At 42.9% G+C, this 13,945-nt stretch overlaps 2 protein-coding genes across 5 annotated transcripts in view; both read right to left on the minus strand.

Annotated features, from left to right (window-relative positions):
• The window catches only part of DLGAP1 (DLG associated protein 1), a 424,396-nt gene extending 410,706 nt beyond the window's left edge, over nt 1-13,690 (minus strand). For all 4 annotated transcript variants that reach the window (XM_030012046.1, XM_030012047.1, XM_030012044.1 and 1 more), the window contains exon 1: nt 13,425-13,690. The gene's annotated coding sequence lies outside the window, so the exon portion shown is untranslated. The remainder of the gene's footprint in view (nt 1-13,424) is intronic.
• On the minus strand, nt 12,096-13,118 carry LOC115340059 (translation initiation factor IF-2-like). Its single transcript, XM_030010850.1, has 2 exons — nt 13,113-13,118; nt 12,096-12,968 (listed from the first exon to the last, which is right to left on the minus strand). Exons 1-2 carry the CDS (start codon nt 13,116-13,118, stop codon nt 12,096-12,098), a joined length of 879 nt encoding a protein of 292 aa, XP_029866710.1.
• Nucleotides 13,691-13,945: the final 255 nt, after the last annotated feature.

Genomic DNA, 13,945 nt, shown 5'->3' on the forward strand with positions numbered 1-13,945 from the left:
TTAGCACTGTAATTCTTTTATGTTACCTTTTCAAATTACTGTGTTATTTTCACTTATATTATCAGACATGGTCTGAAAGTGTATGAAAGGTCTATTTATCACCTCTGAAACAGGAAATTCATTTGGAACTGACAGAAATAAAAGTCTAAATATTTAAAACTCTAAAAGCATAACTTTAAATTGTTTAATCTTTGTCCTTGGTTATACATCTTCACTATTTTATGTTATCAAAGTCATTCAAAATATGTGTTCACTTGTAATTAAGTTGGCAATGAAAACTCAGAAATTATCTGTACTACTTCAATTTGATGTGATTTTCTATTGTTCAAAACAATAATTTTTGTATTAGCTCATTTCTTCGTGCTAAACACAGACTAATTTCAAATTCTTTACCTTTACAACATCCAACCAAATAATAGTGAGCATGTTTTTACCACAACAGGGATGGCAATATTGTATTAGTCACTGAGGAGGAGACAATGAACACATCTATTACTGTGGCCAGCACTACACAAATGATTTGCCAGTTGTGATATTCATTGCATAAGACATTTCTTCCACACATTCTGCTCTTGCTTTACCCACAGACTACTCTGAGGCTTAGCACCATATACACTAACCCTTAAGGTCCTAAAATTCAAATTCATTCCTTAATTGGCTACGGAAACTGTTGTAACTGGTGACCTCAGTATTTTTGTTGGGGTTTTTTAGGTTTTTTTCCCCTCCCACTGTCATATATTCCACTATTCAAATGATAAACTTTTACCCCTCTCTTCCTCAAAAAAAAAAAAAAGTCTGGGGTAAGACAAAATTGAAAAATCTCTGAATACTAGAAGCTGAAAAATGGTAATTATATAACAAAAACAGGTTTTCATTTGGCTTTATGTATTTACATTTACACCTACCTGAATATAGCATTAAGTCAAATCCATTCCTGCTTTCATCCCATTTACCTCCCTGTAAACACACCAGTCACAAACCCACCCTTCTGCATTTTGCATCTGCTGAGATAAACTCTACTGCAAATACGTTTCTGCCTCCTGTTAATGCTATCCAGTCAGTGTGCAGAAGGGAACAAGACAGGGTCTATTTTGATAAAATATATGGGTTTTTTTTTTTTACAGAGTATTTTCTTCAGTATATCTTTGGTTTAATTTCACATTTCTTTATTAGGCACAAGCAGAATTAGTTAAAAGCAGTTATTAAATAAAGCATGACTAATTTCATCCTACTTTCAAAAAGTATTTGGCCTAGCAATAAATACAACAAAATTAATCCTACTTCTTAAAATATCCTCACATAAACACCAAAAAAATACTTAACAAAATAACCGTTAATACTACATTTGCCACACTTAATTTTCTAGCACATACACAAACTTAGCTCTAGAGACTCCACTGAATTAATTTACTTACTTTAGCTGGTATATTGTAAAGATAATAATGGAATCTATTAAGAAAGGACTACATGATTAGGTTCCACAAAATTGTGGGCAACGATCCATGACTAATCTGCAAATTCAAAGGAGGAAGCAAAATGAATTTTTTTCTTTATTTTGTATTTTAAACAGATGTGCAGCACACATACTGATCAATGTATTTAAATATTTTCTTTCTAATACTGTGGCTTAACTGTTTCTTCCACAAAACACACTGCAGGCAGCTTACCTTAGAAAAATTCATATTACAGATGAACAAACTGGGAAGTGACTGAGTATTTGGGTTACACACAAATTTCAGGATCTAATGTCCTGAGGACCCAGTTTGGCTACAGGATGATTTGCCATTGAAATTCAGTCGGATCAAGAGCTATTCTCTTGATTGTTGAATTAAACATTGGCTGATGATTGTTTAAATAGTACGTGCTGAAAGATCTACTTTTTCCCTCCCCCAAAAATGCATATAAATAAATACATCTTATTCTGTAAAATTTCAACTCTCTCAGTATCATACAAAGTATACATTCAGCTTTGAGTAATAACTTACTACACAAACGTAAAGCAATTTGTTTGTAGCCACTAAAATAGAATGAATCATATCCATGATACCAAATTGTAGTAATAAATTACTGAGCTCTGCTAGTGGTGGAAAAAGCTTTATCATATTAGATTTTACAGTACAGCACTATTATAGTCATCTTTTATTTATTTATTCAGCCATACATCATGGTACACCAAATAACATATTGGCTATTTACAGTCTGTAGAGGGCACACGTCTGCCTAGATCAAACTGTTTAAAAATACTATTTCCTTTACCTTGAGTAAGGGGTGATTACTATAATCAAAAATATGAGTGCGGTGTAACTGTGCTGCTGGTTATCCAAAAATTCTGCACAGTCACCATGACTATGCAGAAAAACTGTCTAATAACATACCCTGAGTGGACTATTCTTGAGAAGTGGACTTGTGACTAGTCGGGTCTACCACCTGCATGCAGCTGAGTGTGCACCATAGGTCTGACCCAGGGTTTGTGGAGTCTGCTACATATTTGACCTAGCAGGTCTATAAATTCATGTTCTCGAGGCCACCTGATGGCAATAACTAAAGTGGCAGTTTCAGCCCTGAGGTGCAAGTGAGGGGTGCGCTCACTGCCTTCAAGACCTTCCAGAAAGGAATTCACAGTTCCTCCTCAAGGTCCTCATTGCTTCCACCAGAAAGACAAGAAAAATTCTTTGAAGTGTCCCACGTGCCTGAACGGCTAATCTCAGCTTCTCTTCAGCCTCCTCTACAACACCAAAAGAGTGGGGAGAGATTAACATCAAGAACAAGGGAGTTTAAAGGGAACTCACTCTCTCACTTTTATTCTCCCTGCCCTGCAGTTCAGGAAAAAAAATCCCCATCAAAACATCAATCCTGACTTAAACCTAAATTCAAAGCACATGTGTCTTCATTTAAGCGCAGCCACCAGCAAAGCACCATGCAGCCCCTCGCTCACTCCTCCCCCCATTTGGGATGGGGAAGAGAAAGTATAACGAAAAGCTCGTGGGTCGACAGGACAGGGAGGGATCACTCACCACTGATGGTCACGGGCAAAAGACAGGCTCAACTTGGGGAAGAAACAAAATCAATTTCATTGACTACCAATCAAATCAAAACAGGATAATGAGGAAAAAAAAACCCACCACAATTTTAAAACACCTTCCCCCACCCCTCCCTCCTTCCCGGCTCAACTCCACTCCTGATTTTCTCTCCCTCCTTCCCCCAGCCACGCAGGGGGACAGGGAATGGGGGTTGTGGTCAGTTCATCACACCTTGTCTCTGCCGCTCCTTCCTCCTCAGGGGGAGGACTCCTCACACTCTTCCCCTGCTCCAGCATGGGGTCACTTCTACAAGACACAGTCCTCCATGAAACTGCTCCAATGTGAGTCCTTCCCACGGGCTACAGCTCTTCACAAACTGCTCCAGCGTGGGTCCCTTCCACGGGCTGCAGTCCTTCAGGCACAGACTGCTCCAGTGTGGGCTTTCCCACTGTAGTCATATGTTTGAGTTATGGCCTAACCGTGGTGATACTGCTCAATTTAGGTTTAAACATGATCCTTTAAGGAGGACCATTACTCAATAGTTTCACTATGTAGGCCTGGTTACTTTGTATAAACGATGCATGCTCTGCTAAGGACTATACCCTTGAAGAAGAAACTAAAGACTGATAAAAAGGAAACATCCTGCTCCTCCAGAAGGCAGGGAAGGCAGGATGATTGCCAAAGCAGCATGAACTGGGGGAAAGGTAAAGGCGGCAGGGGGAGATTGCAACCACTGACTCAATTCAAGACTGGAAAGGCTTGCCCCCCTCCTCCCCTGCCACCTGCAAGGAGCATGCTCGCTAATTTACAGAGCAAGCAAGGCTAATTTAAATATAACTAACCAACAGATGAGATGGTGACTACCAACCAATGAACGTAAATTTAGGTGCGTTTTTACTAATCATGTTACAGAATAAATATGTAGTTCTTTGGTGTCGTGTGCTAGCTTTGTAGAATTATCACCTAGCACCCATCTTTGCACAAACATGAAGTAAATAAATATCTCAGCTCTGTGTGTAAGATTGGCTTATTGCACACTGGGTATCAAACCCCACTTGTGGGACAACACCACGGAGTCATGGGGTGCATCCCCCTGCTCCAGCGTGGGCTCCTCCCTGGGCTGCAGGTGGGCATCTGCTCCCCCGCTCCCCTCCATGGGCTGGGGGGGACAGCCTGCCGTCTTGTCTCACCGCGGGCTGCAGGGGCATCCACCGCCTCAGGCGCCCCTCCTCCCCTCCTTCCTCCTCACTGACCTCGGTGTCTGCAGAGGGGTTCCTCTCACATCCCACTCCCCCCACTCACTGCAGGTTCCCCTTCCTAAATCTGTTCTCCCAGAGGCGCCACCACCATCGCTGATGGGGTCGGCCTGGGCCAGAGTCGGGTCCAACTTGGAGCCGGGGAAGCTTCGAGCAGCTTCGAGCAGCAGCCACCCCTGCGGCCCCTCCCCCGCTACCAAAAAAAATGCTCCACACAAACCCAAAACAATATGTAAGCCTGAAGGGGTACTCCACATTTATCAAGCACATTGCTAACATGGGCAGTAGCTGCCATGAACTGGATATGGAAGGAAAAATGAGTACAGCAGCAGTTTATGGTTAAACTAAATGTTAAGCAAAATCAACAGATACATCTGAAATAATTTATATTCTACAGTAACACAAGGGTCTCATGTACGTACAACACTGGAGTCAACATTATGTTCATCTTTTAATCCAAAGCAGTAAAAAACAAAATGAAACCAAACCCAAACGCTCAAAACCAAGACACAGCTTCGTTCAGCAGTTGTCCAAACCAGTGCCTAAATCAGCTGCCAGGACTCTGTATGCTAAGGCCCTGTAGGGCGAAGGAAGGCAGAAAGGCTAAACTAGGTCTGGCAGACTTATCAATTCATTAATTAATTATACCACAAATAATTAAATAATGATCCCAGTTCTGTATAAAAACAAACAAACAAAGAAGAATCACCATTGAACCAAGTAAAAATCCACATCCAATTTATTAATCCATATCTCTTAATTTGCAACAAAATAAAATAAAATACTGGGCTTTTCTGCAATAGCCTCTGATTCAAGCATTGTTTCTTGCATCAAGGACATACCTCGCAAAGAGATCACTGGGACCTCCACATAGAACATAGGTAGGATTTGTTCTAAATGATGTACTGTATTAAACATGAAGATGAACTTTAGCATGACACCATTACAGATTAATAATATTGAAGCTTTTAACAAATCAGATTTACATTTGTATGCTTTCCTATACATTAGTTTCTCTGTTCTTAGAGAGACTGTAAGTCCTTGGGAAAATGGTCTTATTATTTTTGGTCCTATAGCAGTTCAGGAAGCAAACTACAGATAAGTTGAATAGCAAAAAGTAAGTTATAGTTTCTATAGATGTGCAAAGTCCACTAGAAAATTGATTATTGGACACACAGAACTGAAGTCCCCATTTTCGTCTCATTGTATGCAACATTGTTCCTCTTAGTTCCAAAAGAAACTGAAATGGGCACCAAGATGAACCTTCACCTTTCTCTCACCATGCTCTGCTGTGTGTTGTCATGAAGGCACCAGAAATTCAGAATAAAGAAACGTGATGTAATTAATTTCCCCTAGGTCCTGTAGAAATGCTGTGATCCTTGAGTAATCTCTTAGCAAATATTTTTGTCTTCGGAAGGGCTCTACAAGGGTAACACACAACAGCAGTGTTGCTACTGCATTTCAGCATTTCTTCTTATGAAAAAAACCTCTAATATAGCCCTGACCAATTGGTGCTCAACATTAAAAACCTCATATGGCTTTTTACAGGGCAGGCAACCTGCTTCTGCAGTTCATGTTCAAAATGCCAGTCTGCATAGAGAGCAAAGGATCAGGTCAAGAACTTCAGTATACTCTCATATTTTGACTTGGTTCTGTCAGAAACATCCTCTGGAAGGTAATTTAACGTAAGAGATTAATTATTTTGCAGCATGCTGCACTGATTTTAGAAGTACCTTACATAATATCTGCTTTGTAAATGACCAAAGTACTTGAATACTGCAGAACTTCCTTGTGTTTAGCTTTTCTCTTTCTGTATTTAAGATCTCATTGCTAACCGTGCAAAGCTTTTTTCACATGAATTTGTAAAAATGAGAATGGCATTTCCTCATCTTTTGTCTAAATCTACCGCTGATAATTATTAAAATCTGGTTTTAGAAAGGTGCCAATTATTATTCCTTTTTTTCTATCTGCCCTCATCCTGATTTCTAAATACATCTTTTTTTCTGAAAATACCTTTTATTTCAAGACAAACAGTATGCAAGAACTTAACCATACATATAGAATAGTAAATGTCCTTTTTATTGAGCTCATTAGAATATTTGTGATGTGCAAGTGGTATCACAGGCTTCACGCTGTTGGTTTTGCCCCTTGACTGAGAAATTATTAGCATATGACACAGCAAACAAATGATCCATTTCATGCATAAATACCTTCCGTTCATATATAATTCTGCTATACAAATCTCTCTGCAAAATACAGCATAAAGATTCCCAGGGAGTAAATTTGTATCATGCTATAGAGATGTAAAACACCATACAAGTATTCTGGAAGTCAGACCACACACCATCACAGTATGGTAAGAAACACCACATAGATTTTCAGGTTGGAAAAAAAAAGAAAAATGGTAATTTTTACATACAAAAATCAACTCACACTTCCACCCAAGGTGAAATGAATGCTCTTCAACTACCATGCCACTTCAAATCTGTAAACGACATTACATGGCTATTGAAGCAGCTCTGCAAAGAATACTGTCTTTGAAGTAGTTTTTATGAACTAATGAAAAAAACTCTAAACAATCCAAAAGAAAACAAAGTGGAAGAAGTAACCATAGTTTTCACATGAATAAGTTTGTAATATTTCAGGAATTAAAAACATAACTATTTTTTTTCTGAGATAAGAGGACAGCCAGCTGGTTTGAACACCATTCAGTAGCCTCACCTGAGTGCAGTACCAGTAGCTTGGGTTTTATTCTTTTTTTCTTTTTTTCTTTTTTTTTTTTTTTTAAGAAAAAAATCTTGCATTGGCCCTTTTTCCAAGGAAGAGTGAGATCCAAATGTGTAAGAAAAAGGTTTCGTCTTCAGTTTATAATTCTTCTCAAGTTTATTTTATCATGTAGATATCCATATTACATTTTTTAAGAAATCCTTCTATTTCACTAAAAGTTAGTGCTTCCCAAATAGACATTGTATCTCTTCTTCTACAGCCTTTCATTTCATACAGCGATATATATACACCACATTTTTCAAAGTACCACTGATCTAGTAATTGCTAGCACTATTTCACTGTTGCTATTAAATGACATACACCATCTAGGTATTTGGGATGATTTTCCTCAGAAAATCATTTGAATAATCTCCCCAAATATTACATGTTATGGTTCCAAAGTTCTTCCATGAACAGAATTACAGAATCAACATTCACTTTTAATCTAAAGTGTTTTGACATGACAATGCTTGCAATACTTCATTTGTACAAAATAACAATAAATTATCCTAATTCTACCTCTTTCATTCCTTGCTGTGGTGATTTTTCCCCTATTTATTCTACTTTGCCATCCCCTCACCACTAAAAAGCTACATTTGGATATTCATCAATATTATTTACAAAACTGTATATAAATTTGACAGTAAGCACTCCTCTGCAAAGAAAAGATCTGTTAGAAGGAACAGCTAGGCGGATGACCTCCTATAGTATGTTCTTACAAAATGGAATCCAGTAATGGAATTTAGTGATGTTCTGAAAGACAGTCACAAAAAAAAGAAAAACAAAACCCCACAACATTATGGAGGTAAACCAGATGCAGAGCTGTCAACAACTTTAAAGGAACAAACCATGCCAAAGTATTACGCCCAGTGAATGGATAGCCAGAAGACACAGACTGGAGAGAACAAGGAATCTCTCCTTTGATATCCTTGTGAAACATTTGCACCAATGCACTTCCAGCACCACAAAACCAAAAGCTGCATTCTCCTACAGTCCACAAAACAAAGCTCAGCCCATGTGAATGGTATACTGCAAGGACTCCAAAATTCCTTCAGGTGCAGGAAAGAAGATGGAGATTCTTGTGTGCTTCAGACATCTGTGAGACACTGCGCATCCATGGAGCATGCTGACTCTCAATTCTTCTGCTGGACAAAGGCAACTGCACACTGCCTGTTGTCCGGTTATGCATAAATAGATATTGTTGAGACCACTACCAAAACCCAGAAACCTGGATTTCATCTCTATTTCTCTTTGATTTTTTTTCTTCCTTTTTCTTTTTTTTCTGATGACAAGACAAGAGAAAAATACAGGACAGTAGTGAGACACTAATTCCCATTGTTGACTTTCAATGTTGGATGCACACTGCTAAAACTGAAGTTACCACAATGAAGGTAAGACAGTTAATCATTGGAGGCCAATAACAGTAAGAGACAGTCAGACAGATATGTTATCCTCTTCCATCCACAAAACTAAACAGACGTACGGGAAGAAAGCATGTACAAGCACAGAGTTAGCAACAGAAGTTACACTCGGGAAGCTGGCTGAAAAAAAACCACTCCCTTTCATTTGAAAAAGTAACTCGGCTAGCATCCTATCAGCATACCCCTTGAATTACCTTTAGTGAGGATTTATGCCCAGAACATGAAATGGACTTTCAAGCACAATTCTTAGACAAAATTTCTGGGGATCCTCATCCCCTTATCTCCCCTTTCCCCAAAAGAAAGAAAAACTCAAGAACACTTGACTGGATCTAGCACAGGCAGCAAATCAGCACATCAGGCTATTAAGAAGCTGAAACCTGTAAACTGTTCCAAGCCAACTCAAGCTACTGCAGCCTACATTTGAAATTAGCCCACAAAGCACCTTCTAGATACAAGACATCATCCGTAACTACTGAGAACTTTGGTTATGAGTTGATGCCACACACTTCCATCATCTGAACCACAGCAACTGAGGTTCGAAACCTGGACCTATCTAGAAGTGTTACATTTCCTTCACACAGTTAGAAGTCCATTTCTCAAATCCCTAGTTCCCTTAGTATGAGAAATCAGAAGATGAAGAACCTCTTCAGTTAGTTAAAGGTGATGGCAAAATTTTCAAAGGGAAGGAAACAACTGGGATGAGGGACATTCATTGAAATGCTACCAATACAGGGACAGGGCATCACGTGGAAAGAGATCAGAAGTTTCTCATACACAAAGGTTAAAGGAAAACCTTCACAGGCAACTATTAAAAAATGGTTCTCATCTAGCAGAAGACACTGAAGATATGCATAAAGTCAAGCTTACTTGGCAAGCCAGATTACGAGTTTTGCTTGTAATTGCTGTCTTAAGGTTTCTTGAGCAGATTTTCAAATGACACAGGCAATTCTTTCAGAAACATAGAGATACAGAAAGGTAGAAATACATAGCGATTTCAAAGCACTGCAAAGCGTTTCTATAGACAATCTGCCGACAAGTTAAGAAGGCCAAAGTCAGCATTAGCATCTGTCTTCCAATTACAGAGTCACAAATGACATATTGCTCAGTGACAAATGATGATTGCTGTCTTATATTAAGATGGTTGCTCTAGCAGATGTTTTCAAATTATCCCAAGCTATGTCACAGGGAAAGGCAAAAGAACTGGAAATACGCCCAGAGAGACCTGGTGCACCAGCAGCCTAAGGGAGCCATTTAAAATGCCATTTGGTATCCTCTCATGAGATCTTTGCTACGGAAAAAAAAATGAATACAGAAAGGAAAAGGGGAACAGAAAACACATTATATTCCTCAGTGAAAGTTTTAAGTATCTGACTACAGGATCACCTGGGATAAAATGTGTTCACTTCACCTTAGCCTGGACAGAGACACAGTCTAGGCAGACAGTCCTTCAAAGAGGGGAGGGTGGGGGGGAAAACCCAACAATTACCCCAGAAAGCAGTGCTTCCTATTACTGCTCTGTGATCACAGCATCAGGGCAAAAGAAACTCTTTTTATCATTAATATCCCCAAACAGTAAACCTGGTATCACATTATGACATACTGACTCAAAATACAAAATTAAGCCCTGCTCCCTGGTAAGAAGAGGTAGACTGCTTTTACTGCTACAAAACCTCTGGAACACCATGGGTAACCTCTGTCCAGAAAGAGTATAGACAAATAAAAGAGAGAAAGGAGATGACCACCCTTCTGTCTGAAATGGGCTAAGGAGTAAGGTTCTTACACACAGTTAGAGCCAAGACAAGTCTTCAAATCAAAAACCGGATGGGGAAAACAAGTTATTTCCTGAAATCCCATAGTCAAATCATATAGGTATAGAAATGCTGAAATACAATGCAAGCAGAAGGGAGGATGATAGTGGGGAGAGACACAGAGGCTGTGCTCATCCAGCGTAGCACCATTCTCAAGAGCAGCTCTCTGCAAGCATGAGACAACAGTAAAAGCACACCCCCCTAGACAAAATAACCACAGAAAGCAAGGTGCCAATGAATGCTGCTATAAGTTAAGGAATGGGTAGGCGTCTAGTCTTGACCTATGGTGAGGGAGAAAATCCTCTCTCTCTCGTTACCATGGAGATCCCCTTTTCAGGTTTCTTTGGATGTGCCTTGTGCACAAGTGCAAAATTTGGCATAAGAGGAGAACAAGTATTAATTATGTGCCCCTGACAAAAATAGCCTTCTTAAATCTTCAGAGATAATACAACAAGAGGCTGTAAAAATTAAGTTTCCTTACAGGGATTAAGGGCTGAATAAACTATCTCACATTAAAGTGCCTTGAGCTCCATCTTCTTAAAATGGCAATGCCAGTTTGAGGGTATTGCACCTGTCTATTACAATTTGGGTGAAAACTTGAGTTACTGGATGGTACAAGACCGGAGTGAAAGTTACAACAAAAAAATTGCCTGGAGGCTACTTACTACTGTTCCTTGTACAGGATTGCCTTTATTTATTACACCATTTCATTAATTCATGCAGTTCTTTTTGTATTTCCAGGTGGCAACATCACTAGCCAGGGCTGCACTGAGATGCACCACCTTTACAGGAAGGATAACATTGCAAAGTCTAACACAAACAGATTATATTGATATGCTTGCAAGTGTTAATCCCACAACAGATAGACCAGAACAAGCCTTAAATTAAACAAGTATATTTAACATACACAATTCTGGTGAAGAAAAAGAAGAAAACTTTAATTCAGTAATCCAGATGTATATATATCTCTAACAGAACACTATTGTACCCTTTATTTTTAAACTACTTGATTACCTCTCTAATAAACAGCATATTTTGCTCCCATGTTTTCATTAATTTACACTATCTAATTTTAGTAGTTCTGAAATACACAATACCAGACAGACAAGTAAGCTATACAGAAGACAACAAGGAACTGTGCTGTTGCTGTTAAAAATTCCCAATTTTCCTGTAATTGTTATTACCCACAGTAAATTTATCTTTAAATATATATCCTTTAGACTCTTGGATCGTTTGGATCAGTGAACAATGATCAAACTCACAACACCTTTTAAGTGAGGGGAAATACCTTAAGTGTATACACTGGACCCACATACCGGTAGAAATTAGTGTTGCCTTTTTAAAGGTGTATTAACGTTGAAACACAGTCCTACACAACCGGCTGAGCGTACACCATGCCTACAAGCACACCTACCTTTTATTTCTAAGTAGGCTATAAGTTTAAACAACTACTTTTTTTTTTTTAATAACTAACTTCATATGCTGTCCACTACCTCTCTCACCATTTTTGCTTCTGTTACTGTTTTCCCTTTCTTTGACTCCCTGTCCTTAACAGTGCGTTTATAAATCTCTGACAGCTGTAGAAAACAACATGAATGAAACGGGATTATCCAAAATCAATCACGTGTGAAACCGAAGTGCTCCCTGTTAAATATTAATTAGTCAATAATTTCTCTCCAAGATCAAATGAAACCATCAACCTCCTTTAGAAACAAGCACGGTGTAACAGTTTCCTTGCCGGCATCCCGAGCCGGGTTTAGGAACAGCGACAAAGAGGAGAAGAAAGAAAAAAAAAAACCAACCGTAATTACATAACGGACCTCGCTAAACGCCTCGCTTCCCCAGCCAGGGGCGGCACCGGCCACCCCGCTCCCGGCACCCCCACGGCGGGGAGCGCGGCGCCGCTCCCGCCGCACGCCCGCCCGGGAAACGCTGCGCACCGGCGGGGCGGGGGGAGGCCTGCGCCTCCCGGGGGGGCACTTTAACCCCGCCCCGGGAATCGCCCTGGCGGTCACCGGAGCTCTTCGTCGCTAAACGCCCGCACCTGTGCCGCGCCGGGCCCGGGGGCGTTCCGGGGAGGGGGGGGCTGCGCCTGCTCGGGGTCCGCTGTCCCGCTCGACCTTTCCCCCCCGGCTCGGCGGCGGGGGAGCTCCGCTTTCGAGCGGCCCGGCAGCGCAGGCTTCTCTGCGCCGCCTTCCTCCCTTCTCCTGCCGGCCTGGAACGCTTCTCCAGGCAGCCGCGCCTCCGGGGAATGAAAGTCCGGATCGGGGTCCGGGCGAGCCCCGCGGACCGCGTCCCGCTCGGCGGGGGTGCTCGGTGCGGGACCTCCTCTCGGTTCCACGGGATCCCCGGACCGCACAGGCTCTGCTGAGGGGGGGAGCAAGAATTCACCCTGCTTCTCCTGTCCTGCCGAGGGGGCACACAGGACAAACTCTGCCCGAACAACAGGCGACAATTAGTTGTGGAGCCCGCGCGGGGCGGCGGGACGCGGCTCCCTCCCCGCCCCGGTCTGGGGAGCCGTCGGGCGCGGGGCAGGGCCCGGGGCGGAGGGGCGGCGGCTGCCCCCGCCTCGCTCCCTCGGTCGCTCGGTCCCCGGGGAAGGGGGCGCCCCCCGGGGTAAAGGAGGAGGATGGCAGTCCTCGGCGGCGGCCAGAACACCCGCGGAGGGGGAATAAGAGCCCCGCCACGCAAGGCCAGCTAGAAATCACTCATTTGGATGATGCAGCAAACGAGGGGGGGTAGTCCTCCCGTCGCCGCTCTCCAGCCCTGGTTAATAAATGCACAGGTTCCCTGCCGAAGCGAAAAGCTCTCTCTTCCGCGCACACAGCAATTAATAGCAACCTTCATCCCGCGAAACCTTCGCTAAGCACTCCCACACGATCGCCGCCCGCGGTGGCAACTGCTAGGAGCACAATAGCGGGAACCTCTCCGCCTCACCGACCGGGGGGGGGGGGGGGGGGTTGCTGGGGAAGCCAAACCTCTCGCGGCAAAACCCGATCCCCCAAGACGAAGAGTCCCGGAGAGCGGCAGCAGCGGCAGCCGCCGGCGCGGCGGGAGGGCAGGCTGCCTGCCTGGCAAGCGGAGGGCGTACCGCACGCTGCCAAAACACCATCACCCATCGGTATTGTCAGCAAACAGCACACAAGCATTTACCTTTTATGCACGCCGTCCGTCAGTCAAGCATTTGAGGGAGAGAAGGAGAAAGGAAAGGAAAGGAGAGGAAGGAGAGAATACAGAGAGGGAGAGGCGGCTGCTAATCCCCGTGTAGAAAGACTTCCAGCAGCAGCAGCAGCATGCGTGCGTGTGTGTGCGTGTGCGTGCCCGGAGTGGAAGCACAGCGCTCCTGGCGATGCACCGGCTCTTGCACCGAAGTACTGTCATGTGCGTATCTCCGTGTGTGAGGAAAAAAAAAAAAAAAAAAAAGAGAGACGGGGGGAGACGAGTCAGTCACACGCCCGGCTGTGCACTGCTGGGGGGGGGGAAGAGGAGGTGGAGCCCAGCGCAACCACCGGCGGAGGAGCTCGCTACTACGGCGGCCGGGCACCGCAAGCTGCCGCCGTGCTCCCCCTCGGCGCCGGCCCCGCACGCCCGCCCTTCCCCTCCCGCTCCCAAGGACGTGCCTTCGGGAAAGACCCCCGGGGCCTCTGTCCCCGGGGACCCCGCTGCACCCCCGG

The sequence above is a fragment of the Aquila chrysaetos genome, chromosome 4 (assembly GCF_900496995.4).
Source record: "Aquila chrysaetos chrysaetos chromosome 4, bAquChr1.4, whole genome shotgun sequence".
Lineage (NCBI taxonomy): Eukaryota > Metazoa > Chordata > Aves > Accipitriformes > Accipitridae > Aquila > Aquila chrysaetos.